Genomic DNA, 27,372 nt, shown 5'->3' with positions numbered 1-27,372 from the left:
AGAGGAAGAAGGAAGTTGGAAAAGTTGTCTGTGCCATGGGATAACGTTCAGGATAAATGATGACCCCTGAGCCAAGCTTATAGCATTGTTCAGCTCCCAGTTATTATGTTTAGCAACAAGGATTGCTGGGACCCTTGTCTGTATCACCCAGAGAGACTAGCATTTACTCAATAAATGAATTTTTGCTTTACATTTAAAATCAAGTCTCTCCCCCTCCCCCAAAAAAAGGAAATGAGAAAATGTACCTTTATTCAACATATAGAACTATATCCTGATTCTTACAGGAAGAGCCAACAACTTGTAACCTAAAACCTGTCACTGGGTCTCTGCAGCCAGATGGGGTGTTTCAAGGGCTTTGAATATGAGGAATGTTTTAGCATTTCCTTGCAAGCTCAGATTCAAAGAGGTTCTCTCTGGAAACTTGGCTGTGCTTCGTTTCCTGGCAGAGGGATTGGCTGGCTGGATTTTTCCCTTCCACCCACAGTGCTGACAGGGTGGAGTATACTTCCATGAAATTATATGTTTCCAAAATAGGACCCACAGTTTTGCTTTACTGCAGTTAGAGTTGTATCTCTAACCAAAACAGAGAGGAACCCAACGGTTCTAAAAACAGAACACTGGCTCTGCTCTCAAATCCTACGGGACACCATTTTTATATTTTACAAAGGGGCTTTCAGTAAGAAAGTAAACCGAGCAAATAATTTCCAGATTAGTCCAAATTTTGTTCTTATTATTTTGTTTTCAGTCTTACTAGTAACCGCCACGGTCTCACGCAGCGACAGCACACATCGCGATGGCTTCTCAGGGGTCTCTGTGGTCTGGATGGCTTCCAGGCTGGAGCACACAGCTCTGGCATTCTGCCTCCAAGCACAAGCCTACACCATCCTACGTGTGAGGAACATTCTAGTGTTCTTCGCTGTAAGACTGGAGTCATTGTTTCCTGTCACAGGATGATCTGAATAGAACCTGCCACTTATGTGTGCTGGGGATGTGGCCCAGTGGGTAGAGGGCATCCCTAGTGTGAAGTGGCTCTGGGCTTGATCCCTGATATTGCCGACCAGGCATGATGGCTCATGCCTCTAATTCCAGGACTTGGAGGGTAGACGTGGGAGGAGCAGGAGTTCAAGGTCACCCTTGGTGACACAGGGAGTTAAGCCAACCTGGGCCACGGGAAACCCTTTCTGAAAACCAGCAGCAGTAAAAGGCCATGGATGGACGCTTGAGTATGAGGCTCAGGAGAAGTGGGTCTAGTGGGTTTCTGGGTCAATGGTCTCATCCTCAAAAGAATCTGCTGCAGCATCTTGGCTGGCCATTTTCACTTGCAGGAGTGATGTGGGAAACAGTTTCAGTTCTGGCACACAATGTGAAGGCATCCTTACAAACATTTGTACTGACAGACTGCCCCATCAGACAGGGCAGCAAAGAGCCGTGCTGGCCAGGGTCGTTCGTGGCCAGCTGTGGTCCCCCCCCCACCCCCCCCCCCCGCCTCCTCGAGCTGAGGCAGAGACTGAGGCCTGGTCCTCCCCCAGGAGACAGCATATTTTGCATTTATGCTCCCAGGAAGCGCTTCCTAAGTCCGTGCTAACACCTGTATGCCCCTCTGACTTGAAGGAATGAAAGTAAGTGGAGACCACCCACGATAGAGAAGGGATGTCACAGGAGAGAGTCAAACATTGTGTCATTAAGAGGTTGAGGTGAGCTTTTACCTTACTTCCCAGTTGAGATCCCTACCCCCACCCCGCTGCAACACACCTGGTTTGGTCGGTTCTCAGAATCCCATTGTCACTTTCTTTAATAAACCCGAAGGTTCTTAGTGGGTTTTGTTGTTTGGTTTCGGTTCCCTTTAACATGGCTGGAGAGACATGTGGTGCCCACAGGACAGAGCTCACCCCTTTCCTCATCCCTCTTTCTGCTCTCATGCTCTCAGTTTTGAAAGTAGGATCTTCAGGCTCGAAGTGGCTCGTCTTCAAAGACGTTATCTGCTTCCACAGTGAACTCTTGGCACTTAAAAGGGGTTTGATAACTTAAGGACCCTCTTACTGACTCTGTCTCGTCCCTCTAAGAACTGCTGGGGTCGAAGAGATGAAAGCTCCTCCACAAAAGACTCCCAGGCACTTCCCAAGGTCTCTTGAAGAGAAAGTTACCTGGAGTGAGCGAGGGATTGTTCCCCGGAGAACTGGCCCAGGGCCCAGGGACGCAGTGAGCAAGATGCCAGAGGGCACCGAACACAGAACCCTGAAGGGTAGGTGTAGATCTCAGAAGACTGTACAGTGCTCTAAGATGAGCAGCATCCCTCTGGAGCCCCCTCCCTCCCTCCTCAGACTCCCCGAGCTTCCTCCCAGGGGGTGCACCAGTAGGGTATGTTGTCTAATAGCTGTTGCTTCACTTTGTTCTCAGACAAGGTCCCACTGTGTAGCCCAGGCTGGCCCAGACTTCTCCTCGGCTGGCCTTGAATTTGTGATCTTCTTGTCAGAGCCCCTTGAGTGCTGGGATTACAGGTTCATGCAGCCATACCTGGTGTTGGTTTTCAAACACCAGCATTTCATGTATTGAAATAAGGCTGTGCAAGCTTTGCGTGTAGTTGAGAGGGTGCGTGTGCCTTCACGCAGAAGGGATAATGGTGGACTCTTGGTGGAGTTCCTGGGATACAGAGGAGCAGAGGAACTGGGGTTAGGATTGTGGCCTGGGCTCAGAGGGGAGACAATACAAGCACTGGGCTGGGGACCACTGCAGGCAACCAGTAATCTCTTCGAGAGAAACATGAAAACTGGGAAATCTGAATTGGGGACTTGATGCTCTGCACAGAGGGGCTCAGCATGCCAGGGGATATGACCGTGACCATCAGGATTCTGAGTGTTGGAGATCTTGATTTACTCTCCTCAAGAGTCTAAGTTCGTATAAAGTTGAGCTTCGTGTTATCCGCTCAGAATCCCACGGCGCAGATCACTTGGCTTCCTTTTCCCATGGCAAGTACTGTCACTAAACTCCCTAAGAATCAATCTCTCTTTCCCCCTACACACACACACACACACAAACACTGCCCTTGATTTCACTGGGTTTTGCACTGATCTTGATATTTTCTCCGTTAGTCTGAGCACTTTCAGAGTTGACAAAAGTGGCGTTTCATAGCCCACATCTGGCTTTGGCCGTAAGTTCTTGTGTCTCATTCCTTTCCTGTGTGCTGGGTCTTGGGAGGTAAGAGGAATCAGAACTGTGGACAGTCAAGGACAGAGCAGTGCCCACTGAGGAGTGGCCTTCAGTGGACAAGCAGAGCAAAGGTTCTCTGGGGGTTGGCTTCGGAAGCTCGATGGCGATCATTCGTTGATACAGCCAAATGCTATGGGCAGGAGGAAAATCCCTGACTGGACGGTGAAACCTGTGAAACAGTTATGAATTTATCAGGTAAAACATCAGGTGGGAGTAGAAACAAAAGTTGCTTTTCTGTCGTACGTTAGGTTTGATTTCAAAGGACTTACTCCCGGTGTCTGCTCTTCAGATGTGAGCCTAAGGTTTTCCCACCAAAGACTAACCTGTTTTGGTTTTTTGTGTGCTTGTCGTTTATGGTTTTTTGTTTGTTTGGTTGGTTTTTGCCCTGTCCTATAGGAGGGCTGGGCTTTGCTGGGTTGGGCTGGGCAGAGAGCCAGTCAGTGTCTTATCCTCTAGCAGACACTAGGTGAGGATGTCACAACACCTGTGACAGTGCAGGTCTACTTAACAACAATCAGTTCCTACCCAATTGTCTGTCTCGAGGGAAACTAGGCTTTGGGTGACCTTTAAGTTCCCAGACAGAGTCATCAGAGTAAAATACAGAACAGTTATCACCAGGAACAAATTGCCGTCATATTTACCAGATGGCATTGCAGGGCGGTCTGGTCGGAGAGAGGACTGTGATGGTGCAGCTCTGCAGAAGCAATGTCTGAGAAGCAAACTCCTGCATCTGGGAGGTCTCTGAAGGTCTGGGTCATCCTGAGAGAGCAGTTTTGAAAGCAGAAGGATCCCCCAGACCAGAGACCCGATATGTGGCTGCACGCTCTAGCTCTATTTTGCTTTTGGAAAGGGTACTCCAGGTTGGAAAGTTCAAATCATCCTTTTCTTTCTTTCTTTTTTATTTTATTCCTACTTCAATTAGATGATCAAGATAGTCACCCCCCCAACACACACACACACACACACACACACACACACACATACACGCCTACAGGCCATCTGTCAGGTGATTCTAGATTTTTGTCACATTGACAATTAAGCCACTGAAAGCAGGTCCTGTTGAGTGTTTCCAGGACATTCTTGGTCTTTGTTCTTCCTGAGGTCCCAGAAACAAACCATTAGATGAGAATGTTCTCACAGTGAACTGGCTTCAGCACCTGTTACGTCAGACAGAGGGACACAGGGCCAGAGGTCACTGTCCATCTTTCGTAGCAATGACGCCACCGGTGTCACCTGTACATCCTGCCGTGAACTCCCAGTGTGTGTGTTTACGGTTGTTCTCTCTTCCCGTAACAGATATCAGTATTACCTGCAAGTCAAAAAGGATGTGCTCGAAGGGCGGTTACGGTGCACACTGGAACAAGTCATCCGCCTAGCTGGCTTAGCTGTGCAAGGTAAGGCAGCTGTGGAAGTCCATCTGCTCCTGCAGCGTGCTCTTTCAGAGTGGACATTCAGTTTTGCTTGAGCGACCTCTGGCTGAGGCTCCCAGGTCATTTCAAGATGGTTTGCATTAAGATGAAAAGTTAGTGATTTGGGGTGGCAGGAGGGTGGATTTCTCCAAGCTGCTTATAAGTCAGCCATGCTTGTTTGATTATGGTTCGACTGTGGTTATAACTGAAGAAATAGGTTTTAGATCCAGCCCGTTATGAGGCTGCCTTTCAGAGTGTGGGAGAGGTTTTCTCAGGATTATGCCACTGTATGGTGTGGTCACATCCTGTGATGTGGATGAGTTAGTGCCACTACTTAAGTACACTAGCTTTAACCAATATTCTGAACCCCGCTGTCACAGAGCTTGAGAAATTTACCTCGATGATGCCATGTGACAAGGAAATTAATTGGAGTGAGCTTGTCTTTCAACCTTCCTAGCTGTCTCCACCCTCTCTCCATTGTAGACTGTGTTGTTTCCTGTGTGTCTATGTGTGCTTTGTATTTTAAATTTGTACTTCTGTGTACATGTGTAAGTGTGTTTTCAGGTGTGTGTAGGGGCCAGAAGAGGGCGTCAGATCCACTGGAGCTGGAGTTACAGGTGGCTATAAAGCACCACATATGGGTGCTTGGAACTAAACCCAGATCTTCTGGAAAAACAGCAAATGCTCTTAGCCACTGAGCCAGTCTCCAGATCTGTATTCTATAAATTTTTTTAATGGTAGTTTAAATGCATTTGCTCATATTGAAAATAAGAAGAGTGTGTATAATTTTTTAAAAAAGATTTTTATTTTTGTGTGTATAAGTATTTTGCCTACATGTGTGTATATATGCACCATGTGTGCAGTGCTTGGGGTGGCCAGAAGAGGGCATCAGATCCACTGGAACTGTAATTACACAGATACTTGTGAGCCACCATGTGGGTGCTGGGAACTGAACCCATGTCCTCTGCCAGAGAAGCAAGTGTTCTTAACTGCTGAGTCATTTCCCCAACCCCAAGAAAGTATATAACTTTTAAAAGGCAACTAATTTCCCTTTCAGTTCTTATTTTCTTGCTAGCTGCAGAGTTCTTGCGGTGTGGGCTGCTGGTATAGGAGCTATGAGCTGAACTTCCTGTCTCATACGTGGAACTGAACTCAAACCCTCTGAATGCTAATGTCTGGAGAGATGGCTCCCTTTGGCATTTCACTCTGGATGAAAATGCCCAATACATCTTGTGTCCCTCTGTCCACCCAAGGAGCAGAGAGAGAAGAAATAGTGGGCAGTTGCAATGGGAGCAGTAGTAATAGGGACATTACGGTAACGCCAGAGGACGGGGAAAATCCAGTGTGTCCCTCATCTTCAAACTGGGCCTTTCTTCTTTTCTTTTCTGTTCCCCTGTGTGCTCTCCCTCACTGTTCATTCATTCTGGGCATCCTGTGTGTTGTGAGATCCTGGGGGATGTTGGTGGGCTATTCTGCCTGTCTGATGAAACTTCTGTTAACTATATAACGTTTGAACCATCATTCTCCTGGGCTGAGGAGATGGTTCATAGGTAAAGTGCTGGCCTGCCAGGATAAGGACCTGAATTCAGATCCCAAGAACCACATAAAGTCGGACACATCTGTGCATGCGTTGGAGGGTAGACAGGAGGATCCTAGGGACTTGTTGAGTAGAACAGTGAACTTCCGAGTCAGTGGAAGACCCTGTCTCTTAAATAAGTTGCAGAAGCAATTGGGAAAGATACCAGAGATTGGCCTCTTGTCTTCATGTGCAAACATGGAGGAGTGCACCCACACACATGCATACAATGCTCCCCCTCTCTCCCTCTCCCTCCCTCCCTCCCTCCCTCTCTCCCTCTCCCTCCCTCCCTCCCTCCCTCCCTCCCTCCCTCCCTCTTTCTCTCATTTTCCTAACAATTCCTATTGGGATGTTAGAAAGACACACCCACAGAAATGAAAGAGGTGATTGGAGGTATGGCGTGATTGAACTTGGAAGCAGGCTTGGGTCATCTGTGCTGTTCTGAGCTCCTCATCCCAGTGACAGTTGCACACTGTCTGTAGGGGATCATCGCTGTCTCTGTGACTCCTAGTGTTGACATTTCTGAGGGCAGAGGCGTTTCTGTGGATTCAGTTTGTTCGTGCCCCAGCATACCATCGTGGGATGGCAACTGGGAAGAAGAGAATTCCTGGTATCTTGTGACATGTAATGGGTTCAGGAGGTGTGAAGATTTTCAAGGTTGCTTGCCAAGGGTGATTTACAGAGGGAATTTCCATCTGTAGATACATTTCCAGCTACATTTCTCTATATTAACCTTGACTTAGAAAGTCCCCTTGGCAGACAGATATAGGATACCAACCTGGTATACAACTCAGCAAACACACACTGGTTGCTTTTAAAGTCTTTAAATAGCCATCTGGGCTTGCTTCCAAATTTCCTCACTCTTCCTAAAAATCATCTAGAGGGGTTTAAACGCCAATACGGATAGTTGCTAGGTAAAGGTGGGGACAACAGCAGATATGTCTTGGCATCGGTCTTGTTTAATCGGGCTGCAGAGCCATGCTTTATTCTGGCTCTGTCTTCACTAATGATTGCTGTTGCTTCCCTGTCTTGTCTTCTCAGCGGATTTTGGTGACTATCATCAATTTGATTCCCAAGAATTCCTCCGAGAATATGTCCTGTTTCCTATGGTGAGTTCATTCTTTTTTTTTTTTTCTTGGTTTTTTACTTTCCTTGGAAATTCCATTCTTTATTTGAAGTTCTCTGTACTCCCGGAGAGGAGGTCTGCATGCTTTAATATAGAGACAACTGTTATGAAGCACTGGGAGTATAAGGGGCCTCTTGTCACGTCAAGACACTTTCTGATGTTTTTTTTTTCCCCAGAAAGAACCTTGGTAGCATAGGAAAATAGCAAGTCTTGCGGGTTGATTTTAAGTTTATTAGTTCTAATAGTGCTTTTTTTTTTCTTTTCTTTTGATGGAATTGGTACTCTTTTTGTGTATACAATCATACAGTCTGCAAATACAGACTATTTTACCTCTGTTTTTCCTGTGCAGATCTTCATTTTCATTCATTCATTCATTCATTCATTCATTCATTCATTCTTGCCCTAACTATTTCAGCTAGGCTGCTAGTAAGTACCATTTGAATGCAAGTGGTGAGGGTGGGCAGGGGGCAGCTCAGTTGGTAGGCGGGGGCAGCTCAGTTGGTAGGCGGGGGGCAGCTCAGTTGGTAGGCGGGGGGCAGCTCAGTTGGTAGGCAGGGGGGGCAGCTCAGTTGGTAGGCAGGGGGGGCAGCTCAGTTGGTAGGCGGGGGGGGGGGCAGCTCAGTTGGAGAGTACTTGCTGTGAGTGTGGGGCTGTGGGTTCAATCCTCAGAACCACAAAGAAGATAAGAGATGGAGGAAAATTGGTGAACATGTATAGAAACAAGTCTACTTATAGGAGCATAAAAAACATATAAAGCACAGGAATAAATTCACTCAAGGAGCTGGAGGACTCATGCACTGACAACTATAACACATTGAAGAGAGAAATTCAAGATTACACAAACAGTTGTTCTGGGGTCATGGCTTGGAAGAATTGGTGTTAAAATGCCCATGTAATACAAAGTAACTTACAGATTTAATGCAACCCCTGTCAAAATCCCAATGCCATTCTTCATTGAAATAGGAAAAACAAACTTCAAATTCATGTGTATCCACAAGAGATCCTGAGTAGCCAAAGCAGTCTTGAGCCAAGAGAAAACAGAGCCAGGGAATCGTGCTTCCCAACCCTAAGATACATTGCCATGTGTGCTGGGTAATTTTATGTCAACTTGACGTAGGCTAGAGTCATTTGAGAGGATGGAACTCCACTTGAGAAAATACCAGAAAAATTCATCCATAATATCAGGCTGTAGGCAGTGATGGGGGATGGCCCAGCCCATGATGGGTGGTATCATCCTTGGTCTGGAGGTCCTGGGTTCTATAAGAAAATGGGCTGAGCAAGCTATAGGAAGTGAGCCAGTAAGCAGCACTTGTCCATGGCCTCTGCATCAGCTCCTGCCTTCAGCCTTGCTTGAGTTCCTGTCCTGACTTCCTTCAGTGCTGGACTATGGATGCTGAAGCTAAATAAAGCCTTTCCTCTCCAACTTGCTTTTGGTCATGGTGTTTCTTCATAGCAGTAGTGACCCAAATGAAGCCACTACCACGTGGTGGTGACTGACCACAGCCTACCTCTGACTTAGAAACAGGCACAGTGACCATTGGATTGGAATAGAGCCCGGAAATAAGTCCACACCCATACAGCCAATTGCTTTTTGACCAGGAGGTCAAGGACAAGCAAGGGGGCTGGCAGAATCTACAGTCTGTTGTGTCGGGAGAGCTCAGTGTCCACATGAGATGGGATGAGATGGGCCCTTGTGTCACCCGGTATATATGAATCAGCTCCAAGTGGACTAAGAATCAGCCATAGCCCTGAGACTATAAACTGTTAGAGGAAGACAGAGGGGACTCAAGACCTTGGTCCTGGCAGTGGTTTCCGGCATAGGACCCCTAAACTACAAGCAAGTAAAAAGCAGCAGGGTCACATCATAATGAATTACCCAGCAAAGGATGTAACTTACAGAATGAAGCGCACACATGGGGAGAAAATATTTGCAAGTCATACTTTGGACAAGTGGCTTGTAGCTGAATCTGTGGAACTCAAAAGTGATAATAAGAAAACACATGACCTATTACAAAATGGACATGGGACCTCAAAAGAAGATTTAAAAAAATCAGGAGATACAGGCAAGATAGCATCACTGAGCACGAGGGAGTGTCCATTTAGAGGACAGTAGACTTCTGCTTCGTTCCTGCTGGGATTACAACAGAGAGGGTGTGGGGAGAATGGACCTGTGGCTGCCACTCTGTCACTAGGGCAGCTATGGAAGAGACAAGATCTCATGAATACACGTATGGTTAGTATCTGCCATGAACACACTCGTCTACTGAGTCCTCTCCCTTCCCTCTGCATTTGGAACAGTCTGAATCCTCCAAACATACTGAACTGCCCCAGGCCTTGGCCGTTGGGTGTCCTCTGCTGGCGAGTGCTCTGCCAGATCTGTGAGGTCAGTGTTCCCCTACCTACTCCTCGGGAAGGCCTTACTGCCCGCCCAGCCGTGGGCAATGGCCGCCAGCCATGTCCTGTTCACGAACTTGCACCTGGATAAGCACTTCCCAGCCCCCTCCATGTCTGAACTTGTTCCTCCTTGTTATTTATTTTCTCAGTTGAAATGCCAGGTCTGGGGTCCTAAAAGCAGAGAGTCTGTGGCCCACTGCTGCCTGGCACATGGTGTGTGCTGGTACATATTTCTGGAATGAACCTGTGAAGTAAAACTACCTATTCCTGAGCTGATCGGAGGATAGACAGGATTACCCCTGGGGAATCTGTTGCCTGGCTGGAGGCTTCACTGAGAGGAGTTTCAGTGGGGACGACTGAATACACCGGAAGGCACCTCATGGAAGAGCTGAGCTGCAAGCCACTGCCTCTCATTTTAGAAACAGCTACTCACCATGGTTTCCTTGGGGTGTTTTGTTGTAGTTCAGTTTTGTCCCAAGTGCTGACCTGGATAATAGGCACCAGGAATGAAACTGTACAAGAGCTACCTAGGGCAGTGCACGTTCTCAGGGTGAGATTCGCCCCATCAATCAGGGTGCGATTCCATAGGCCAGGGATTACAATCTGGGGAGAGACCACACGTGCCTCAGGGGTTAGGAAAGGCTCAGGGATGACTGGGGTGTCAGCTGTGTCTTAAAGGACTTCAGTATAAGAGGTAGAGCAGAGGGAAGAAGGCATGACCAGGACAGAGAAGGAAGAGGAGGTGTTGGGGAAAGGGTCAGCTGTCGCTTTGGCTGTGGCCTGTCTCGTGGGAGGGGTGTCATGGTGGCTGAGACCCAAGGCTTCTGAGCAGTTAGGGCTCTTGGAGCCTACATGGTGGCAACTGCTTCGCTGAACAGAGATTGTTACGGGTTCGGATCTGAGGCAAAGGGCAGATGCTGCAGATCCCAGGTTCTTACGCTTCTTTGCAGCGAATTGTCCTGAGACACATGGACTGTCATAGGAAAGGAGACAGTGGATTAAGGGGTGGCCCAGAGGTGTCCCATATCCCAACCATGGCTTGGCCCCAAGAGGGACTTGGCAGGCCTGCTGTGACCTTCTGTGGTCACCTATATAATAACTGTCCCCCAAGAGCTTACAACACAGGGTTCTCAGAGCATGCTCCCTCGGCTGAATTAAGCTCAGGTGGACTGAGGGCTGCCAGTCTTTCCACCACTACCCCTTCCCAATGCTCATCTCTGGCAGCTCCTCCTCCATAGTCGTCCATTCCCCTGTCTGGAGACTTGCAGGTATGAAAGTCTGGAAAGGAGATGCAGCTTAGGTGCCAACAGAGACATTAAAATACGATGAGCGTATATTCCTGGCCCTTCTTGTGTTTTTCATTTGAAGCAAGGTCTCAAGTTGCCCAAGCCAACTCTTAACTCACTGTTTAACCTAGGTTGGCCTTGAACTTGTGATCCTCCTGCTTCAGCTACCCTGCCTCCCTACTATTGAGATTATTGTTCTTAGATCTGCCCTCACTCTGACTGGCCCCAAGTGGATGTTTATATTTAAATTTAGGTTAAAGTTAAATAAAATTAGATGTTGAGTTCCCTAGTTGCATTGGCCACATCTTAACTGCTCTGTAGCCAGGTGCACGTCTGGGGGAAAGATCAGAAGTATTTCTATCTTCCCCCAAAGTCTCCCTGGGCAGCAGTGCTGAATTTCATATGGTGGCTGCCGGTGCTCGTGGCTGAATTGGTGATGTTCTAGGCTTGGCTTACAGCCCTCATCATTCTTTTCTGAGGACACACCCTCAGTTCACCACGCCATGACCTGTCCTGGACGGTCTGTGGTCGGAAACTTTAATACACACACACACACACACACACACACACACACACACACACGCGCACATGCACACACGCACACGCACATGCACACGCGCGCGCGCGCGCACACACACACGGTACCTGGGTGGTGCTGAGGGAGGCTACAGGGGCTAGTACCCTTACTGGCCACACAACCTTGAACAAGTTAGCTGATGGTAGGAAGCCTGGGCCTTCTCATCCCAAGGGAGAATAAACCCACCCCCACTGTGAAGAGCAAGGAGAACATCAGTGTAAGGTGCCCAGCTTGGTCCAGGGTAAATTCTCTGTAACCAGTAATTTGGTTGTGTTACTATCTGTGACTAAGTCTGTGATATGCAAATGTGAGCTGATGAATGCCACTGTCTGCATTTTGAAATGCAAGCGGACAGGATAAGCAGAGGGACCAACTACTGGTAACCCGTTTTGTATAATCAAAACCTCTTATCTAGTAATACAGAAGTTATATGCCATACGGCAAGTTCAGGTCAGTCAGTATTTATTGACCACTTCCTTTGTATTGTGAACTTGAAATGGTCATTGTGGAAAAGCCCCGTGACTGACCTCTGACTCGATGGGAGAATGGCTGCCCTTGAGGTACCCCGATTCTAGCAGGTGAAGGAAAACAGGAAATGAAATAGGATGGTGTGTAGATAACTACGGAAGAAACATGGTAGGCAGAACATACAGAAAGGATGTGAGAGGCACCCCCAGCAGAGGGGTACGTCCAGGGGAGGGAAGGTGCCGCGGAGGATTGTGGGAGTTGAGACGGGATGTTTCCCATTGTGTGCTAGGACTGTGTGGCTCTTCCCAGAAGTGTGGGCACCAGGATCAATGGAGACAGTAAAAGCCACGCAGAGCAGAAGCTTGCCTGAGGCTCTGAACTCTGAGGGGAGGAGATCTGGAAGGAATGGCCGGGTCCCACTGAACAAAGGTCCAGATGCCAGGCCCAGGTGTTGACCTAATTGTGCAAGCAGTGGGGAGCCATGGAAAGTTGTCAGCTTTCTGCTGGAGCTCTCAAAAGGAAGCATGCATTCCTCCGCTGGGGGGGGGGGGGGGGGGGGAGGCGGGATGAATGGCCCTGTTTGATCTGCCTTAGTCACTGGGTTGTCAGATGGCGGTTCCTCAGCAGAGAAAAGAACAAAGTTGAGTACACAGGCGTTGCACAGGTGTGTGGCTGTGGCACACAGCCTGCCATTTGTCACTCAGCCACTACCACACTCACACATCTCTGGGGTGTACATACCTCTGTCACTGCCCCCCCCACACACACAGGTGGAGGCATTGAGCTGAGTATAATAGCAGAAGGGTGCCTTTGGGCATTTTCAAAGTTGGAACTGGAGGTTTAATGGAGCCTTTTGATCTTCAGTTTATTCTGTTCTTTATGCCTTTTAGAATTAGCACCTGGTGTGGCTTGAGATGCTTGCAGCTAGTGTCTCAGGCACACAGCATCCTTGCAGTCTCCCAGCTGGAAGCTTGCTTATTTCCCAGGATTCCCTTGGGAGGTAGCTAGACAGTAAAGGGCTCTCAAGGATGTGAGTTTGATTCCCAGCACCCATGTCAAAGCAAAGCTGGCTTGCAATCCCAGTGCTGAGGAGGCAGAACCAGGTGGGTCCCTGGAGCTTTCGGGCCAACTGGCCTAACCTACCTGGTGATTCCAGGCAAGCAAGAGTCCTTGTGTTTAAAACAAACAATAGCAAAACCCAACCCACCCACCAAGGTGGCCAACATCAGGGGCACAAGCTGAAGTCATTTTCTGCCATCCACACAGGCACACATGCGAATTCATGTGCATCCAGAAATGCATTTGCACACACACACACACATATTCATGTGCACACAGAAATGCATCTACACACACACACACACACACACACACACACACACACACACACACGAATTCATGTGTACTCAGAAATGCATCTGCACACACACACACACATATTCATGTGCACACAGAAATGCATCTACACACACACACACACACACACACACACACACACACACACACACACTACACAAGTACATACCAAGCAATTTAATAAAAGTGCATATGGGGGGCAGATAGACAGGGAAGAAAAAAAAAGCTGTCTGGGTCCCATTGGCTGTGGTAGGAGCTGTCTGTCTGTCTGTCTGTCTGGGTCCCACTGGCTGTGGTAGGAGCTGTCTGTCTGTGTGGGTCCCACTGGCTGTGGTAGGAGCTGTCTGTCTGGGTCCCACTGGCTGTGGTAGGAGCTGTCTGTCTGTCTGTGTGGGTCCCACTGGCTGTGGTAGGAGCTGTCTGTCTGGGTCCCACTGGCTGTGGTAGGAGCTGTCTGTCTGTCTGTCTGGGTCCCACTGGCTGTGGTAGGAGCTGTCTGTCTGTCTGTGTGGGTCCCACTGGCTGTGGTAGGAGCTGTGAGCAACAGCAGAAACCGAACTCTTGAGCCCATTATTCTGCAAGAGAGAGAGAAGGAATGTGTCATGGGATGGGGGGCACCTGACCAGGGAGCCACTGACACATCACCCCTGACCTGAGTGCTCCCTTTCTCCCAGGATTTGGCGCTGGAGGAAGCAGTTCTGGAGGAGCTGACCCAGAAGGTGGCCCAGGAGCACAAAGCCCACAGGTAAGGCAGGTGGAGGCTGAGAATCCAGCCAGCCAGCACAGCATACTGTCCTACCCCTGGCCTGGGTCCTGTGGTTCCTTGCTCTACCATGTGACTGGGCTCTGTGTTATTATTCTGAGTGGAGCTTGGGGGTCGGTAGGGGGAGCTGTGTTCCTGCTTCCTCACCCCCATATTCCTTCTTCATCCTCTCTTCCTCTCCCTCCCCTTCCCTCCTCCCTCTTTAAAATTTTTTCCTTTTTAAAATTGTAGAAATTGTCATAGCCTGAGCAAAATAGTATATTTTTAAAGCAGATAGCATTGCTCACAGGGATGTATTGAATAGTGCTTTTAAGGCTATGTCTGTTAATTGAGTAATTTACCTTCTCTTTCTTTTTTCTCTTTTTCTTTTTTTGGTTTCTCGAGACAGAGTTTCTTTGTGTAGTTTTGGGGCCTGTCCTGGATCTCACTCTGTAGACCAGGCTGGCCTTGAACTCACAGAGATCTGCCTGCCTCTGCCTCCCAAGTGCTGGAATTAAAGGCATGTGCCACCACTGCCTGGCTACCTTCCCTTTCTTATTCAGTTTTAAGTAAAAGGCTGTTGAACATTAGTTAATGCCACTTTAACAAGGCACCACCCTCCCAGGTGGAAAGAAATGATTGTCGTCCCTGTCAGGAGAGTGACATTTTTGTCGACCCTGTCGGGAGAGTGACTTTTTTGTCATCCCTGTCAGGAGAGTGACATTTTTGTCATCCCTGTCGGGAGAGTGACGTTTTCCGCTGACTTTGTACTGCTGCCCATTCTTATCTCGGTTTGTTTTGCTTGTAGTGGGATCCTGCCTGCAGAAGCGGAGCTGATGTACATCAATGAAGTAGAGCATTTGGATGGATTTGGACAGGAGACCTTCCCGGTGAAGGTAATGCACCTTTCCTGCCCCTGCATGTTTTAAAGTTAATGTGGATTGTCATGGGCCAGAGTGGTGTCCCCTTCTCAGTGTCAGCCGACATTCTCTGTCTGCCCTCTGACACAGAAAGACCTGACAAGAGACAGCTTATTTATAGGACAAGGTTTGCTTAAGCTCGCAGTTCACGGGGTGCAGCCCTGGTGTTGGAGAAGCCCTTCAGGCTGCTGGTCACATTGCATAAGCATCTGGGAAGCAGAGTGAACAGGAAGTAGAATTGGGTCTCAAAGCCTCAAGACTCATCCGGTGACCCACTTCCTCCAGCAAGGTTCCATAACCCTCCCCAACAGTACTACCAGCTGGGATGAAGTTTTCAAACACATGAGCTTATCAGGGACATTTCTCATTCCAACTGCAGCAGTAAATAACTCACTTTAGGTTAAGTGGACAATTCTTCTGAGCTCGGAGGTTTTGGGGATTGATCCTCGGCAGATTAGTCTCATCTGCTCTGACGGTCATCTGATGAGTCCTTGCACTGGCATACCCCTCACCTTCACGTATCAAGGTGAGACCTGTCTTTCGTGAACCAGGACAAGAAGCTGGCATCCTGTGGACATGAACAGCGAGGCTGGCTCGCAGTTTTCTTCTCATGCGTCTTCTCTTTACTCTTCTTTGGATGTAGGGACGATTGTTGGAAAGACAGACTAAAGCATCTCCAACATGCAATCATTTTTTACTTCCCCAGCTCTGCAGAGCTGCATGTGGTGGGTGTTTTGTGGAAGACGTGCGTAGGAAATCATTAAAGCTCACCACATCCTTTGTAACGGCCCCACCTACTGGAGTGGGTGTGGCTGGGAGCATCATGGAGGCCATAATCCAAGCTCATTTTCTCCCCTCTGCTGACCAGCTCTTCAAAAGATGGAGTTCTATCAGAAACCTAATGCAGCTGGCACACCCCGGCAATCTGGGAGACGCCTGTCATTTCAGTACACACACACACACACACACACACACACACACACACACACACACACTTCCCTTCGTGATGGCGCCACGGGCTGCTTTATATGCGCTCTGCTCCCGCTCTGCTGCTTGCTTGCAATTTGCCTTAATGAGAACTGCCTGTGAGCATCGAACAGACTGGAGAGAAGTGGCCACATCTCATGAAAGGGGCTAAATGGCTCTCTCCTAGATTTGTTTAATTTTCTTTTGCTTCTCTAATGGCCGCCCTTGGTAGGGCTGTAATCCATTTTCCTTGTAGTAATGCCTGGCGAGCCCATCTGCAGCCCACTTACAGCAGTCCATATATAGCCACGATATTTCGGATCACTGAAAAAAAAAAATCAGTAAACTTTTCTCTATTTCTACCAAACCAACTTCTCTGCCTGGAAGTTGGGGGCTTCACTGTTGCTGTCATTTGCTTATTTGTAGTGTCTGAACTGTAGGAGGGGAGGGCACTCAAGCTAGTGCTGATGTCTACTTCGCAGAGTTTCGATGTGTTTCTAGCAGGTTCTTCAAGGAGTCACTTACCTACCTTGGAGTGGGGGTGGGAGCAGCAGTGCCGATCTTTTGAGAGAACTTTGCTGAGCTGCCAGATTCCCCCAATATATCTGTCCCTGCTGGAGGTGACTATCCACAGACCCCATGATTCTGGGTGACCCAGGATGATAGGTAGGAGCAAAAGACAGTAGGGGTGGAGAGTGGCCTGCTTTGAAGAAGTTTGCATAAGCAGACAGCAGAGTGTGTGGGGATAGAAAGTGAGATGGACAGTGTGGCCCCTGTGTGCACTTCCAGTTAGAGCCAGATTTCCCATAAGTGGTTCCCCAAATGTCCCCAGCCCTCCTTGGGCGCTGTCTCCCCTTCCTAACCCTCCACATACACTCATGTAGCTGCTGGCCGAGGTGCTCCCATACCTGTGGGCTCTACCCAGGACTACAGCTCCAGAACTCTCCTCGGTAGTGTGCCCAGCGTTAAGTTTGGTCTAGTGTGATGCCTGCAGCATCTAGTATGGCACGGCTGCCTTGGGCATCCCTTCTGTGTGTCCTTCCCTTCTGTGTGTCCTTACCTTCTTTGTCCTGTTCTAGGAACAGCTCTTCCCGAGTCAATTTTACACCGGACTCTGGTGTGGACCTGCAGGCAAAGCAGCCAGGGCATTCCTGTAGGGTCTCCTTTCCCTCCCTCCTCACTTCACACGTATCTTCTGTGGTGTAACTTACCTTTCAGCTTTTCTTCAGCATAGAAACCATGTTGTCTCTTCTCCCCCAGTTCCTGCCACACCCCTCGGCTCATGGAGTAGCTCACACTGACATCAGGGACAAAACCTTCTGCGTGCTGGGGTTACCAGGGTGCACCTGACCTGTTCTCCCTTCATACCTTTTCTGGGTTGACCGCCAGTGGCTGTCGCCTTGTAACGTCTGCTTTGAAGGAGGGCCCCTGTCTCTTGGGGTTGATAGGACTGCTTTCCATCTTTTCTTGCTGTCGTGACCACCACCTTGCTCCAGTGAAAGCAGGGGACCTTGTGATAGTGTCTCCAAAGTTCAGTCTTTGCCCACTGTGTTCTCATAACCCTGGCACCTAAGTATCCCACGCCTCTGACTTGCCTAAGAGCCCAGGCTGAAGACGAGGAGTCTGGGGTCCTTATCAGAGGGCCCCATGGGTGGCCAGCCAGTAAAGTCCACAAGCCTGCCTATGTCACAAGGCTCCCAGTCACCAGTAAGCATCCATAGTCAGTGTGCACAGCCAAGCATTGCTGTAGAAGGCCCCAGTGTTTACAACAGGGGCTGATGGGATAAGAATGCAGCAGCCTGGGAGAGGCAGATGCTGCAGGAAGAATCATTTGGTGTAGTGCTTACCCAGCCTGCACAAAGCTCTGGGTTCATTTCCCTACCATGTCAACTAGACATAGCGGCGTCTATCTGTAATCCCAGCACTCGGGAAGTGGAAGAAGGAAGCCCAGATGTTCAATGTCATCCTCACAAACTGCCTAGTGAGTTCATAACAGTTTGGGATATAATAAGACCCTATTTAAAAATTTATAAAAACAATCATTGAGACAGTTCAAAACTTTCAGAAATTAGAAATATATCAGAAATGGGATGGAGAGATGGGTTGGTGGTTAAGAGCACTTGCTGCTCTTGCAGAGGACCCAGGTTTGGTTCCCAGCACCTGAAAGGCAGCTTACAGTTGTCCTTAACAATAGCCCTAGGCAATCTGCCATCTTCTTTGTCTTATATGGGCACCAGACATGCATACAGAACATAGACATACATACAAGCAAAAGACTCATAAAATAAAAATAAAAATTTTAAAAATTCATATTAGAAATGGAAGACAATAGAGAGATTCAAGGAGGAAATCGAGGCAAGCTCATCAAACCCTAGTCATGGAAAGTGGGAGACAGGAGAAAAAAATTGGCAGACCACCTGGAATGTTGACTGTCTGAGTAATTCAGGTTCTGGAAAGACGGACCCCAGGGAACAGGAGGTAGTGCTTTGGGGGTGGGGCTGCCTGAGGGCATGAGGGCCAGGATTGAAGGTCTGGAGAGATAGCAGGGTGAGGGTGGGCGAAATTTGTCACAAACCCAAGTGATAGCCAGCTCTTCAAAGTATAGAGATGGATAGCTTTTTCTTAAAAAAAAAAAAAAAAATAATAATAATAATAATAATAATAATAATAATAAATGAAAGAAAAATGGAAACTAACTAAAACTTTAGTAGAAGTTCCTGAAGGAGAAACGGTCTACAAATTTGAGAAGAACCCTAAAATTGCCTCTCAGTAGAATGTGGGAAAGAGAGACGTGCACTGGGCTCCCGGCTCCAGCGCCCCGTAGCTGGGATGGCGAGCAGCTCTGTGGCTTCCTTCCTCCTAGAGGGTGAGCAGACTGCAGGCAATCGCTTAGGATGACTGCTGTCTCCCGCCTTGTAAGTGTCTGTCTCTGTCAAATGACAAATTAAATGCTATGTATTTATTATGTACAGGTCTTCTGAAACCTGTTTGTATGTAGGATGGGGAAATCAAGACAACTCACAGATGTGTTAGCTCACAGTCTTAGCATTTTTTGTGGGGTGAACGCGAAATCTGTTCTCAGTGAATTTCTGAGACTACGACGTGTTGCTGCTAAGTACAGTCACCACGATGCCCAGTAGACCCCCAAATCCGTCCCTCTAATTTAGCTAAGGCTTTTGTCTTGGCTCACATCTCCTCGTCCCTGCAGCCTCTGCTTCGCTCCTTGCTACCCCATCCTCTGCTCTGATGAGCTCCACTCCATCTAAGTGAACAGTGTTTGTCTCCCTGTGCCTTTCTTGTTTCGCTTAGAATAACGGCCTCCAGTTTCAAAAGCAGAGGATCCTCTTTGAAGCCCACACTGTATTCCACTGTGTGGCGTACATCCCACGCCCCACATCTTTCTCCATTGGTCTTTTGGCAGACACTTGGGCTGTTTGAGCTTGGCTGTTGTGATGGCTCAGCAAGGTCGTGATTGTAACAAATGCCTTCTGTTGGTCTTCTGCAGGACAACCATGGCAACAGCATGCACCTTGGCATTTTCTTTATGGGCATTTTTGTGAGGAACAGAATTGGAAGACAGGCAGTCATATACAGGTAATGTGTCCTCCGTTCTTTCCCTTCAGAGACTGCAGGCTATGCCGTAGACAGTTGTTATGCACTGAGTTCAGAGCCACACTGGACCTGGGTGGATTTCATTTCCTCAGTTCAGATGAAAGCAGCCATCTTCAGGATTGATGGGGCCAGGGGAAAATTGATATTGCTTTTCCTGGAGGTTCTGTTCTTTCCTCTCTGGCTACAGGAAACATGCATATCAAGTCTCCAGAGCCAGTGAGCCAGACCTAGAGAGTGGGAAGGGTGGGTTCTATAGTCAGTCCTGCTGATTGCCTTTGTTGGGAGTGTCCCTGGCCATTTAGATCCAACCAGATTCCCGCAGCCCTACGCCCTCTGCCTGACCACATGTAGTTGACAAGGACAAGTGATCTTTATACTAACAAAGGGATTGGTTGCCTGTAGAAGTGTGTTTTAGAGGCAATTAGTCTGTGATAACAAATGAAATTACCTGAGTGCTGTTTTTTAAAATTGTTTTTGTTGTTGTTGAGTTACTTGGACCCTTTAACCTTCTTTTCCATTTAGTACAAGCAAACCCTGTCTAGGGATGTGGGGAATGTCCACTAGCTGACTCTTTGCATGGTTGCTTATAGATTCTGTGACGGCAGCATGCCCACTTTTGTGTACCTGGATAGTCTAGCCCTGTGTTGATTGACAGGATACCATTCTTGTGTGTGCATCTGATGAATGTAGCTGTGTATCTAAGGCCGGTGATAAACGGCAGCTCAACAGGCAAAGCTGGAGTTCTCAGGATCAGTTAGGGCTGCCTTTTTAGACAGTTTCTAACCCAAACCATCCTGGTAAGCATTACTGATCTTAGATCACCACTGTTCTTATGATTTTCCTCAGCTGATTTTTGAAGCTACAGTGAGTACAGAGACTTTTAAGACTTAAACAAACTTTTAAGGGCTAGGGAACTGTACCTTAGTTGGCAAAGCCTTGCAAGGACCCGACTTCTGTCCTTAGGACCCACATAAAAAATGCTGGGCACGGTGGCATGAGTTTGTAATCCCAGAGCTGGGAGGTAGACGCAGGTGGATCCTTGGGATTCACTGGCTAGCCAGACTAACTTGCTTGGCAAGTTCCAGATCAGAAAGAGATAGTCTCAAAAACCAAGGTGGATGGTGACTGAGGAATGACAAACTCAAAGCTGTCCCCTGGAGATCCCACATACACACACACTTGAAACTACAGCTACGTGAGCACCCCTACACATGTGCTGCTGGACTGGAAACTGCCATGTGCAGATGTCAGGACCAGAAGCCTCTGAGGGTTTGTTCCATCCACCCAGGAGCTGTTCCCAGGTGGGCACAGGGGGAGGAGTGTCTGTAGAGCTTTGGCATATGCTTTGAAGGAATTCACCTGGAAGAAAGAAGTCTCCCGTCTGGAGATCCTAGCAGCAGCAGGTGGCCACTCAGCCAGGTGTCTCTGTCAGGGAGCATTTGGAGAGGGGAGAGGAGTCCCGAGAATGTGTGGGGAGCATGGCTGTTCTGGAATGGACAGGTGACCCGGGGTAACTTTGAAAACCCCAGGTAAGAACTTGGGAGTAGACTCTGGGTTCTCACCAGTGTCTACATCAAATCTACTCTAAGGAGGGGCAAATCAGCTGCTTTTTCTGCTTTAGATAGGACAGGAAACTTGAACTCTGTTCAGGAGGCTGGCTCAGTGCACAGATTACAGACATGGAGACAAGGAGTCTCTACCAGATGAGGAGCTGGTGGTCTTCTGGGGTCTCTTGATATATCTAAGCCCAGAATTAAAAGCTTGCACCACAGTGTGGCAGGGAGTGAGCATTCCAGCAGGCTCTTTTTCTCTGGGTGAGTGGTAGAATGAGGAAGGGTTTGCAAGGGCATGAGACTCCAGCAGTGAGCCCTTTAAGAAGGGCTGGAGATGGAGCCCAGATTCTAGCATGCAAGAAGCCTTGCACTCAATCCCCAGCACCATATAAACATTGTGTGTAGTGGTGAAAAAGGGGAGTCAGAAGTTCAAGGTCACCCTCAGCTACGTGGCAAGCTTGTGATCAGCCTGGAATATTTGAAACCTTGTCTTAACAAAAAAAGAAAGAGAAGAGAAAAACCACACTCAACAGAGACTGGGAGAACTTCAGTGAGCTCAACAGAATGCAAAATAGACAGATGGGGAGCTGTAGCTGGGGCATCTGCTGAAGCTTGAGCATTGAAAAGATGGCTAGGAACTGGCTCCAAGGAGAATGGGAGGCAACCAGTTATTATTTCCTGATGTCTGGCACACGCTTCTGGGATTAGAGTCCCCACAAGACCCTGACAGACCACAGGCCCCACACTCGGGTGGATTCCTGTGTTTTCCTGCCTGTATCCATGTACTGACTCAGTCCCTTGAACATCCATTAGAGAGAGACAGGTCTCTGGGAACAGGCAAAGAAAGTTTGCATGTGTATGTTTACCTGAATGATGCATAGATACATAAACAGCCATTGGGCAGTTTTTCCAAGATGGCACAATGAATCTGAAGTGTACACTGCAACAGAGCTTCAGCTGTGCATTTAAAACATGCAGGGAGCATGGGAGGTGCCTCGGCAGTGGAAAACTTGGGAGGACGGTAACAAGACCTTTGCAGATTTTTCTCCTAGCTATCCATAAAGGAAACCGCATTTCACAAATGAGTGCCATGAGGTAGATATATTTTAAATTGAGTTGTTCACTGTGTGAGTTAGTGCATATTGCTTTTCTTTCCATCTTCTCCCTAGAGAGGTGGAATATTTAAGCTTTTGCTAAGGAGAAAAAATAGTTAAATCATAATTATAAGATGAGACCTTTCTCATGGTGGATACATGGACCATCTTTGAGTAAACCTAGTCACATTTCTTTGACCCAGGTGGAATGACATTGGGAGTGTCACCCACAGCAAATCAGCCATCCTGCTGGAGCTGATTGACAAGGAGGAGACAGCACTCTTCCACACAGTGAGTCCAGGGGTCTGCATAGCTTAAGGAGGGTTTTTTGTTTTTTTAAGCTAACAATGCCCTTGCCTCATTCTCCATGTCCTAATACTTGCATGTCCAGCCTTTTAACGTTGGGACACACTATTGTCATCTACAAGTCTATACTCAAGGACTGCACAATCAAGACACACACACACACACACACACACACACACACACACACACACACACCCCTCCTTATAATATTTTAAATATGTTTACAGTGTTGGGCTGCCTTCCTAGGTATCTGGGGACCCATGAAGCCTATGGCTGCATGTTGTACACAACTGTCCTCCCTAAGGGACTCAGTACTACTGAAGTCTGGTCCTGCATGACTTCTTTCAAGAGATGAATGTTCCGACTGGCTTTGGCACTAAGATTCAAGTTTGTCCAGCATGCTACGGCTCTGGTCACAGTCTTCCTTAGGTGACTCCTAATTATGTCAGGCTGCATTTTCTGTTGCTGGTTGACCTGGATTTTTCAGTCCCCTCATAGGCCACACTGTCTGGAGTCAGTTGGCTCTCTACTGAGGTCACTTCCCGGGAGCCAAGACTGTTCCCCTCATCATCCTGACTCCAGTTGAATGACATTGGTATTAATTGTATTAATTGTAGCCCTACCTTGATTCAGTTATTTGGTTTGAAAGTTCTGGTTTAGAATTAGGTGAGAGCATACCAGTTCATCCTTGCAGACCCATCACCTTGGATGTGAAGAATTCATTAACAGGTGGTCGGTCATCTCTGCCATCTTCACCGGGCCATGGTAACTTGGACTCCATTGACATCACCAAGATTGATTTGCTTCCTGGTCCCACATGTTATGTTGTACTTCAGATGAAAGGAGAGGGGATGGGTGTCGACACAGAGCAATCTTTGTGAAGCACATCTCTAACCAAACAAATACTTATTTTTTCCCCATCTCTTCTTTTTCAAGGATGATATTGAAAATGCCAAGTATATATCTCGGTTATTTACAACACGGCACAAATTTTACAAACAGAACAAGATCTGCACTGAGTAAGTAAATGTGTGGTTCGCCTTCCCTCTGGATGGCTTGGTCCTGTTAAATTGAGTGCTTCTGAGAAGTTGTGGTCCCCTGTTTCCAGTCGTTCTTTTCCCTTGATCTCTGTAGACTCCATCAGAGGAGTCCAGAGCCAGTCAGTAGTGAGAGAAGTTTAGTGTGGTCTACTGCAGTCCGTGTGCCTAGAGAGACAATCATTCCCAAATTGACTATAAATGCCTAACTTCCTGGATGGGTGGGCCACATCAGTGCCTTTCCGGCACTCGGCTCTGAGTTCGGAAGAGCCCAGCTGTTCCCAATTTGCCCAGGTGCCCCTCCGTGTTAGATGTGGAGTATATTCAGAAGTGGGGAGCGGAGTGATGAGCCAACTTAAAAGAGAGGATGCTGCCGCTGGAGCGGCCTGTTTCCGCTCACAGTTGGCTAGCCCTGCGTGCGCTCCTGGGTCGTGCCATCTGACTGCAAATGAGAGGCCAGGGTAATTAGAGGGGGATTTGGAAGGCACTCCGAGATGGCACGCATCTGTGTTTCTTTTTAATTTGGTTCGGAAATAAAGATGATAAATCCGAGTCTGATTGGGGGCACTTCCTCGTGGCCTGACCTTGGAGATGGCGTGCCGGGGGCCCACTCTGACATCGCCTTTACTTCCGTTGATTTCAAAAGGCATTCCTCAGCAGAGCGCATTTGCCACTTGGGCCCCCAAGGTGTTTAATTTTGGTTCAAAGAGCATCAGGGATGTAAATGCAAGAGAGGAGCAGCCTTTCCATGCCCACAGTGGGCACATCCAAGCAGGGTGGAATATTGCTGGACGGCAGGTGTCGCTGGAGAAGGCAGCTGCTCAGAACTGGAGCCCCAGGTCAAGGCAGACTTTTCCCCTCCATGTTACACAGGCTCTTTCAAACCAGGCACCGCAATTACTGCTGCTAGGGTCTAAAAGCACATCTGATAGTCTAGGCCTACCAGCAGAGTTAGCAGAGATGGGTCAGAAGGGCCAAGCAAGGACATAACCATGGCTTCTGCAGACACTCATTGTATGCTTATGGTTCTATTCTGCTCTTGCCTTTGAATTGGGGTGGTGGCCTTGACCCCATCAAGGATTCTATAGCCGACTTCTGAGTGGGTATGAACCCTTTTAAGAGTTGCTGTCTTCTTTAATCATGTCTCAGCCAATGGCTTCATTGCAGTGTTCAACTTTTTATGTTTCTCCTGTGGTCTTTTCTAATATCTGTGAATACCACATGAAACACTGAAAATCAAGAATTCCTTTCTGGGGTAACCCTGCCGTTCTTCTTCCTTCCATGGCATGGGGAGAACTTATCTTCATCCTTCCCACATACACACTAAGCTCTATGATCTCAAGTCAAGGGCATTCCTCTAGAGTTTTCCAACACTTGAACCGTCTCCGTAGGCTCCATCTCCATCCAGGACTGTCCACTCATGAGTCACTCAGGCTTGTCACCCAGGATCTGCCCCTGCCGAACTGGTCCTTGCCATCTGGATACCTCCCTCCAGGGCATGGTTGTTGCACCTCTGACCTGGGCAGGAAGAGTTGGAGGACCATAAGTGATAACACTGAATTTGACCAGCTGCTAAAAACAAAAACAAAACAAAAAAAAAAAAAAAACCTTCATCATTACTGCATTATCTCCATGGTTTCACCAGAGTAAAGATATTTATCAGCAAGCAGGTAGAAGGGCAAAATCACCAAATCTGGAAAGCTGTCATTTGAAGAACTTTAGCCCAATGAGAAGTCTGGATCTTCTCTTTCATTTTGGTTTTTAAACACTGTGTGGTATTGGGATAACCACTCTCAAGAATGGGTGTCTTCTGGCTCGTCACACCTCTCTGCTGCTGTTGTTTAATCAGTGCTAAAGTACCATCTCTGTAAAAGATTTGCTGGGTTGGGCACATATCTCAGCTGTGGAATATTGCCTGCTGTTTGCTGGATTTGACCCCCAGCATCAGAACAGAGTCAAAACAAACAGAAAAGGCATCTGGCTTGATAAACATTGCAGTATGAATTATCTTTATGGGCTCAGACTGAAAAATATCATCTCTGTTTTGGAGTTTTATTTAAACCAGAAGTATGTTCAAAATATTTTCATTAGGCACATACACACAGGTTCACATAAGACACTGTTTTGACAGTCCACGTGATGTGAGGTTTTCCGGTCTTTATTTCCTCTCATAATATTTCTTTAGAAGTAAGCCTTATTCTTCTAGTAATAGTGAGCAAAGCATCACAAAAATATGGGTTCCCAGCATTTTGAGGTTGAAAGAGAACAGTGACAGGGTTGAGTTCTTATTGTTGGTGTGCGGTTGTGAACCATGTGTCCTGCGTGTGCTGTGTGTGCTGCGTGTGCAGTCGTGAACCGTGTGTGTGCTGCATATGCTGTGTGCTTTGCTGGGCTGGCCTGGCCCCCTTCTCAGCTTCCCTTGTCTGTCTGACCTTTTGACCTTTGGTCAACAATAATGATGGTTCACATTTAAAATTTTTCATATAGACAGTCAAATTCTCCACCCCCAATCAGACGACAGCCCACCTGGAGCCGGTCCTCACTGGTATGTACATGTCCTCAGTAGTTTGGGATAAGGGTTGTGTTAGGGATTTGAGGGGAGGTGAGTAAGGGTACCATGGCTGGGGGAGAATTGCTGGAAATATAGAAGTCCATAATCCACTTGCAGGAGGTGTGGTAAGTATCCACTGTGTCCAACTGAACTCATAGGCACCTCCCTATTCTCTACATGTGGTTTGAGGCACTCCCCAGTTTTATTCCAGGCCAGAATGATCATATACCTTCAGACCATTTGCTCATCTGTCCTGGTAACATGTCCCAGTTGTAAGTGCCCCAGATTCCAAGGAATTCACTGCCACAGATAGAGCCAAGCAAACTAGCCAGAAAATGCTTCTGAAATGAACCGAAACCAAATGAGTCTGGTTAACGGTCTCAGTATATTGAATGGATGGGACGTTTTTCTAATTTCCAGACTTTAGTCAATAAAGCCCCTAGCCTTTGGCTGATTTTTACTTTGTAAAAGCTGTTGTTTTTCCTGGTGATGTGAGCAGGAAGCGCAGCTGTATTTTCTGTACGTGAGTCCTGCTGCAGGCTCTTTGTGTTACTCAAGGACACTAGGGAAGAGCTGCTGTGTTTCTTTTCTACTTGTCTTGGGGTAGCTCTTTAAGGTGGGTGGCCTTCCTACTCTGCTAGATATACAGGTCCCTGGAGTCGATAGACCCGAGCACCAAAGAGTTTTCTCCATATCCAGTGTGTACCTACCCTGTCTTCAACCTCTCTCCGAAGGTTGAAGGACATTTTCCTTCCTTCCTTCCTTCCTTCCTTCCTTCCTTCCTTCCTTCCTTCCTTCCTTCCTTCCTTTCTTTCTTTCTTATCTCTTTCTTTCTTTTTCTTCCTGGAGAGATCATGGCACAGACTCTTAGAATTCTAGACTTGAGCCACATGGGAAATCCTTAGCCCATGGCTGTTGCTGATGTTCATGGTCATGGCATTACTATCAGAGTAACAGAAACCAAACTAGAATACCTATGTTGTGGCATTTATTTCTATGTTAGCAGATCTGGGGGGGAAATGTTTAATATTAAAATGAATACCTGAGAATTGGACATTGATGTAGCTCAGTAGTTGAGCATTTGTCTAGCATGTGAAGGATGAGAGGCCTTAGATGGATCCATCCTAACATGCTCCTTTGTCAAAGAAAAGAATAAATTAAATAATATAATCCAGAAACAGCATTTGAAAAA

The 27,372-nt window shown here is 47.6% G+C and overlaps 1 protein-coding gene across 2 annotated transcripts in view; it reads left to right on the top strand.

Moving 5' to 3' along the window:
* Window positions 1-27,372, top strand: part of Ptpn14 (protein tyrosine phosphatase non-receptor type 14) — a 145,292-nt gene that overhangs the window by 86,117 nt on the left and 31,803 nt on the right. For both annotated transcript variants that reach the window (XM_036202498.1, XM_036202497.1), the window contains exons 4-11: window positions 4,504-4,601; window positions 7,234-7,301; window positions 14,074-14,144; window positions 14,950-15,037; window positions 19,533-19,621; window positions 22,490-22,577; window positions 23,529-23,611; window positions 26,117-26,174. In XM_036202498.1, coding sequence (XP_036058391.1) covers window positions 4,504-4,601; window positions 7,234-7,301; window positions 14,074-14,144; window positions 14,950-15,037; window positions 19,533-19,621; window positions 22,490-22,577; window positions 23,529-23,611; window positions 26,117-26,174 — 643 coding nt within the window. The remainder of the gene's footprint in view (window positions 1-4,503; window positions 4,602-7,233; window positions 7,302-14,073; window positions 14,145-14,949; window positions 15,038-19,532; window positions 19,622-22,489; window positions 22,578-23,528; window positions 23,612-26,116; window positions 26,175-27,372) is intronic.

This window comes from Onychomys torridus, chromosome 11 (genome assembly GCF_903995425.1).
Source record: "Onychomys torridus chromosome 11, mOncTor1.1, whole genome shotgun sequence".
Lineage (NCBI taxonomy): Eukaryota > Metazoa > Chordata > Mammalia > Rodentia > Cricetidae > Onychomys > Onychomys torridus.
This window is presented reverse-complemented; position numbering and strand designations above follow the sequence as displayed.